Raw genomic sequence first — 7,496 nt, forward strand, 5'->3', positions numbered from 1 at the left:
AATACGTGCAAAGTGGAATGAAGCAGTCCATTTACAAACCAATCAAAACGAATGATTTGGCGTACCCAGAGCCATAGAGAAACAGAGTTGCGACACGCTTTGATCTCGCCGCCGTGCAGTCACGTGGTTCTTGGAGCTCTCAATAGTTCCAAACAACTCCGCACTGTCAATGTGTTTGAATGGCTTTAAGTAGAATAGACAGCAGTTTTACTATATTTGCAGCAATTTCGAGTAATTATTAACACATAATGTGCATTGATTGAGTATTGATAACTACTCTGAATACGCTTTACAATCGCATTTTATTGTGGGGAGTGATAAAGAGACATAATTAATATGTTCTCATACTTTTTGGCAGTCAAATGTGACCAAACACCTTAAGTGTAACTTTTATTCAATTTAATAATTGTAATATATAGTTCAGTTCTAATTAGTTAATATATTGAGGAGTTTACTAAATAATATGTGCAATAATGATCCTGGCCATTTAAAAGATAACATTTTCTAATATAGTATTTATATTACAGTTAGTGTAATATTTAAGGTTAAATACATCTGAATGTGTATTTGCACATGATCAAACACTCTCTTTTTTGTTTCGATTTAACGTTAAATTTAAAAAAGTAATTTACTTGAGTTAGTTTATGATATTCAAATATACAACATAACTGAATATTAAAAGGCAAGCAAAAATGGCATTTAACATAATAGAAAAGATGAAAATAGTGTTTAAAAAAACACAAGTCAACGAATTGCATTCAGCATACATTTTTATTCTTGAATGCAGTCTTTACTGAAACTCATTCAACCTCCTACAGTGAGAGAAAGATTGCAGAAAGACTAAAAATGTAAAAATATGACAATTAGTATCTGGTTATGGTCGCTATTACGGTGTTTCTCACGTTATCTAACTGCATTTACAGTATAACTGTTTATTTTTTAACGATAAACATTAACTATGACACGCTTCATAAAATACCACAACTGGCCAGTTTTCCAATAGGTCAACTGATGCGTTAAAATGTAAAAATATGCAGTAATTTCTCCAATTTACCAGCGCTGTGCTTGAGAAACGCTGAAATGAATGGACTTCTATGGAGGAACTATTGGTTGTTTGGAACTATTGGCCGCTCCATGACACGCTTTACTTCCGCATTCCTCAGTTCCTATGGAAGCCTATGGGAGTGTCGCAACTCTGTTTCTCTATGGCTCTGGGCGTACCCATATTTGCATGCTGAAGGTTATACAGGTAAACACTCTTAAAAATAAACAGTAACGACTTAAACGTTAATGTTTACAATCAAAATACACAGAGATGAAGCATACTAGAAATAATATAAAGGCTTAATTAGCTCAAGTTTACCTGAGGTTACACATACGGTGCTGCAGATCACAAGGCAAAAGGAAATTACAATCAGCCAAATGGATTCCAATCAGCCTCCAGAAGCCAGCAGTTCATCTGAAAAACCAGGGATGCCTGCAGAAGCACCACCACCATATCCTACCTCCTTTCCAAGCCAGCCAGTCCCTCTGGGGCCCTATCTAGGACAGTTTGGAATCACTGCGCAGCCTGCAGTTTTTGTGCCCGCCGCTCCACTGGCCAATCCAGTGCCAGATTACTTAGCCTACTCCATCTTTATCACGGTGTGCTGCTGCTTACCACTGGGCATTGCTGCAATGATTTTCTCCTGCTCTGTAAGTATATTCGTTTTATTTATTTTCTTTAACATTTATATAACCATTAAACATAAAATTGCATCACATGTTTGTAGAGTTTAATGTGGTAATCAGTAAAAGTTAATGATTACATGTGTTGTTTATCTTGACACCTTTAATGGGCACAGAAAAAAGGGAAAATGATTCCTTATTATTTCATGATCTTGACCAGTGGCGGAGCCAGGGGGTGACTAACTTAGGTCACCACTGAGCTAGTCTCGCGTAGCCAGACCTTCAGACTGAAGGCTGAAGGCCCTGAATTCATGGCAGCTTTCATTGGCCAAGGCCCGCCCATAAGACCTTTTGATCGACATGTCAAACAACCAATCACAGTTTGTTTCGTTCAGCGTCATGTTTCGGTGCGTGGAAATGCCCCCACAACAACAGACTGGTGTGCAACAAGTCAGTCATTGAAATAACCAGCATTGAAAGATAACGAAGAAGAGGGAGAACAAGCATTAAGTCAGTAATTTGTTCGCGAACGTCGCAAATGTGTAGAACAACAATGGCGTCTGCAAGCACCTTTTAGCAAAACGCAGAGTAAATCAGTCTGCACTTTGTTTCTCAGCGGACCGAAAATAAACGCGACACTCGCGTCTCCCGGAATTCCGGTCAAATTCAACTAATCAGATGACGACTTCGACATTCCTAAAGTGTTTCCAGTTAAGTGTACCATATGCATCAGACGTTTAGCCAACGTTCCGAGGGCGTGATGTCTGAGGCTGAGACTACCACTGACCTAAGCTTGGCCGCCCTACTCAAAACTGCCTTTTTTCTTGAATGGGGTTGAATTGGTTTAAGCAAAGACTATAGAATACCCAAGACATGTCACTCGTATAGTTTTCAATGGGGAAAAATGCAACGCTCATTATGGCCGAGAAGCCCCGCCTTCTTAATGAAAGAGCCAACCGTTGATTAGTAAAGTCAGCGTGTCACTGCAGCTGCCGTTAGAAATCCCGGTTGCTATAGAAACAATCGGCGCTCTAAGACGTGCGCTCAGTACTGTGTATGTGCACTGGCTGATCTAGCCTGAGAAATAAGCGTTTTTAACACTATTGGAGCACAAGGAACGATATTTGTGAGACAGTTAATGTCAGATTTCGTTGGACATTTAATCACAAGCTTGGTGAACAGTTTTGGAGAATTTGATGTTTCCCCATTCAAAGAGATAGGAGCTGCACTTGCAGAATTTCAAAGATGGCCTCCGAGTGAAGGTCCACTGAAGTGCCCTGAAACACGCAGCGTTATTCTATGTGGTGACGTACTTTTAACTGAAACAAAAACATATCGCCCAGCCCCGCACACCAAAGGCTATAGAATACCCAAGACATGTCACTCTTATAGTTTTGAATGGGGAAAAATGCAACGTTCATTATGGCCGCGAAGCCCCGCCTTCTTAGTGAAAGAGCCAATCGTTGATTAGATAAGTCAGCGCGTCACTGCAGCTGCCGTTAGAAGTCCCGGTTGCTATAGAAACAATCGACACTCTAAGACGTGCGCTCAATACTGTGCATGCGCACTAATGGCTTAATTAGTGGAGCCGGAAAGACGATGGAGCCCGGTGGAGCTGGTGGACCGACGGGCGACGGTGGAGATGAGGGCGCTGAGAGCCGTGGTGGAGCCGCAGGGTCAGAGGGCCGAGGCGGAGTTCTGGACTCTGAGGCTGGAGGCGGAGCTGAGGGATCCTCCAGCCTGGACACCGATGGAAACTGGCAGACCCGCGGCGAGCCCACTGCACTGGTGGTGGGCTGAGGGTGAGCAGAGGGGCTGTCAGGGGACAGCGGTGGCCATTCATACGGAGACATAGGCAGAAGAGGGGGGTGGGTGGGAAATCCAGACAGGTAGATTGATCATGACAGATAGATAATTCGGTATTGAAGTCTATTAAATCACCAGAATTATCGTCCATGGCTTCAGAAAAGAAGTCAATTAAGTCCCCAGAGTTATTGTCCATCTCACCCTCAGCGGTGGTGCAGTGGGCAGGGCTCTCCATTGCCCTCACTTGCTCCACCTCCACCGTCACGGATGTAGTGGCCGGCTCTCGCACCTGGTCGGACGTACAGGACTTTGGTTCTGTCGCTTGGGGCTCAGGTTCCTCCTCCGCGGTGGGCTCGGGCTAATGCTCCGATTGTCGGGGTGATGGTGGGCTGCTCTCTGGGTCATGAGTGGGGCTGACGTCCTCCTTGACGATGCCGATAGTCCAAGTAGATTCACAGGACGCCAGCACCCACTCTATGTAATCGGCAATGTCCTCTCGAGGACCCTCCCCAGACAGCCGCGCTTTGATGGCGATGTTCAGTCCAGCATGGTAAAACGTGCACAGGCAGCTGTCCAGGTAGTGCGTGAGTGGTAAGAGTTGCACAAAATCTCTGGTGTGGTCCTCGAGAGAACGGTTCCCCTGCTCCAGGAGAATGATGAGAACAGCAGGGTTATCCATAAGGAAAAAGGAAACAAAAAGACTGAAACAAAACGGAAAAATAAAACGCAGGGGAAAATGCCGTGAACGGTTTTCGATCGGTCCTTCTGTTACGGTAGCATGCTGGACGAACGAGACGTGAGACGAGATACAAAACAAACAATATATTTAATATAAATCTTCAAGATGAAACAGGCAGGAACACAGAGAACTTCCACACACGTTGTGACAACATCAAGGACCGTCAAGAGACTGAAAACAAAGACTGACTTTTAAAGGGTGACTAATCATTGAACACAGGTGAAGGGGATGACGCTAACGAGGACTAAACCAAATATCACAGATCTACGGGGGGAGACAATGGGAAAAACCAAGTACAAAACAGACGTAAATGTGACAAACACACATAGGTGTTAGTCTTGCAATTTTATTGCCATCATATAAAAAAGCTAACAATTTATTAATTTTATAATGCAGAATTGTGTACTGTGATGTAAACTTAGACCACATAAAATATACCTGCGATGAATTCTCTAAACAGAGTGGTGTCATTATTTTCTAAGGATGTTTGCTACCTGTTTTTAGTGTTTTAGGTCACTGAATGACAGCATGCTTGCTGGGTGACAACTTTTTCTAGTGTGGTGACACGTGTATGAAACAGGCTCAGGAATCATAAAAACATCCACATTTTTGTCCTGATATTTAATTTTACCTGAGCTCATCCAGTTACATATTGATTCCACCAGGTGGCACTTGCAGTCAAGCTGGAGAAGTTACGGTAAATTCAAGTTATGCTAAAATCTTGTCACTCCTCCCCTTACAAAACAACCCAACCTACTGTGCTAGTCCCCATAAAAGGAATGTGATAAATGCAACAGTTTAATGTTCACTGACTACTGACCACACACCAGAGACAAACACTGTTCAGAGCTGCAGAAAAGCTCATTGCGATCAAGACAAACATGGATTCCAGAAAGTCTTCAACAGGACAGCCTTTGCTTTCACTGCAGCATGACCCTCCGGAGTACTCAGATTCTGGATTCCCTGCCCCCCACAGCTATCCCAGCAGTTCCCAGCAATACGGAGCACCGCCGGCATCTGGCCCGTACACTCAAGGGTCAAATGGAGTCCAGAATGTGGTCACTGTGCAGCCTATGGCTGAAGTGTTCACTCCACTGGCCAATCCACTGCCAGATTACCTGTGCTACTCCATCTTTACCATGCTGTGCTGCTGTATGCCTCTGGGATCGGCTGCCCTTGTTTACTCCCTCACAGTAAGTATTGGTTTATATAGGCCTACCTGTCTTATATACTTCATTTAACATATACATACCTGTCTTTATAGGGTACCACCATTTCAGTGTTTAAATATCTAGAGAATGACTGTAATCTTCAGAAATTAATCTTATTCCCAGTCAGGATCAACGTTTATTTACTGGTGATTTACTATTGTAGATTGCTGTTGATATTGTAATTGTTGCTTTTCATACATTTAACTTTGATTTATAGACCTTATATCCTTTCTTCATGCATTTACAATAAACATGGTAACTTTTACCGTTTTGTTGCTTCCTTAGAGAAAAAGGTGTGGCACCACAGAACAAAAACTGAATTAATTTTTAATCAGTTCAGTCTTCCATCCGCTGAAATAGGGTTTAAACTTAAGTATTTACATCTATGTAAAAGTGTTTGCATACAGTTAGGCTATCAAAAAGCCTAGTTTTTTCCCCCTTTAACTCCACTGCAACTTGAGAAGCATGTAACGATTTATGTCTGGAAAGAAGTCAATTTTGAAATTCAAGCCAAAACAAGTTCCTGTACAAGTTCACACTGGAAGAAGATGTTAAAGTTTCACTATCTTTCTCACAAAACTAAAGCTAAATATTGCTTATTTTCTTTGCTCCTTCTTGAAGAACACATTTTCTTTTCAGTTGACTGGTACTGCTTGGATAAAACATTTCTAATAAACGTATTTGTAAAGTGATGAAACAGAACAGATGTTTGGAGGGAACATGGAATAAAAACTGAAGTAAATCTAGTCATTGTATGACTAGACTGATTTTGAGACAAATGTTTTGTATTACAAATGTTATTACATTTTAAGTTTTAAGAAATGCTGAATATACAAATGAGGCATTACTTAATTGCATATACAAATTGCATACATTTCCAAAACAGAAATTTGGACATTGAATAAGTTCTTGTTTGACATATAGTTTTTGTTGTTGTGTTTTTTTATACACAGAAAGTTTTTAGTTTCTCTTTTTATCATTCCATAAATCCAAAAATTTTGTCAACAGCCAGAAAAAAGTTTCTGTGTATAAGGAATACCTCTCTCTAACAACCTTCAGAGTATAAACAAGAAAGTGGAGCTTCCTGGATTAGTGTGTGAGGGGGAAAAAAATAATTTTGAGAAAACAGCCTTTCATGGTTTTCCAATTTCCATTTGCTTTTCATAGTTTTACACTGTTCCATTTTGTGCAATGTTTTCTTAGTTTTCTTAGTTTTTATATTCTGACCTGTGAAGCGCTTTGATTATGCATGTTATTTAAGAGTGGTGCTTTACAAAGGTAACATTGTCACTTTAGCATTTTTTCATGTTTTACAGACTCGAGATGCTAACATGTTTGGACACCAGCATATAGCCAGCAGGAACTCCAGAATGGCCCGCATCCTCAACCATGTCAGTCTTGCTATTGGCCTAATCTTCTGTTTGATTCTTGTAGTCTACATCATTCTTGCTGTCATCGTAGTTACACGCACTAACAGATTTGGACCATAAATGTAAGCAATCTCATGCAGGACACCAGAAAGTTAAAGACAGTGAGTGTTTTACAAACATGACCACCTTATGTTTTATATACAAGCACATTTGTGGTTCTGCTTTTAAAGTGATGCTCAAGTTATTTTTTATATGATAGCTTTTAGACTTTTTACTGTATGTATGAACACTATGTGGAGGACCAGTGAGGAATTATTCAGTGTGTTTAGTTTCATTGACTCCTCACCATATTATTGTTTATACATAATTAAACCACATGCTTTTTAAAGGTGATTGTTTTATGATTTAAAACAGTGAAAGCTTTAACTGTGAACCTAGATGCAGCATCAGTTGAAACATTTGCTTTTCTGCTTGTCTTTATGTTATATAAAACTTGGAATAATCAATAACAGAAATGTCAGACTGCATATTTTAACTTTTACCATTGTCTGTTTTTTTTCCATAATACACTTTATTTTGTCTTTAGTTAGTTTTATATAGTAATTCATCATCAACTTCCTCTTCTTCCTCTCGTTTATACCTTTTAAACACACAGTCTTTACAAATAAAGTGTCCTTAAATAAAAAATGTCTAATAACTGTA

General features: G+C 40.4%; 1 protein-coding gene across 1 annotated transcript; it reads left to right on the top strand.

Moving 5' to 3' along the window:
* The first annotated feature begins 4,979 nt into the window (after positions 1 to 4,979).
* LOC141343357 (proline-rich transmembrane protein 1-like) lies at positions 4,980 to 7,496 on the top strand. Its single transcript, XM_073847955.1, has 2 exons — positions 4,980 to 5,406; positions 6,741 to 7,496. The coding sequence occupies exons 1-2, from the start codon at positions 5,095 to 5,097 to the stop codon at positions 6,912 to 6,914; spliced, it is 486 nt and encodes a 161-aa protein (XP_073704056.1). The 5' UTR covers positions 4,980 to 5,094; the 3' UTR covers positions 6,915 to 7,496.

This window comes from Garra rufa, chromosome 9 (genome assembly GCF_049309525.1).
Source record: "Garra rufa chromosome 9, GarRuf1.0, whole genome shotgun sequence".
NCBI lineage: Eukaryota > Metazoa > Chordata > Actinopteri > Cypriniformes > Cyprinidae > Garra > Garra rufa.

Coding starts and splice junctions, on each gene's coding strand:
- LOC141343357 (XM_073847955.1), top strand. CDS start 5,095: ATGGATTCCAGAAAGTCTTCAACAGGACAGCCTTTGCTTTCACTGCAG. Junction 5,407..6,740: donor CCCTTGTTTACTCCCTCACA/GTAAGTATTGGT, acceptor CATGTTTTACAG/ACTCGAGATGCTAACATGTT.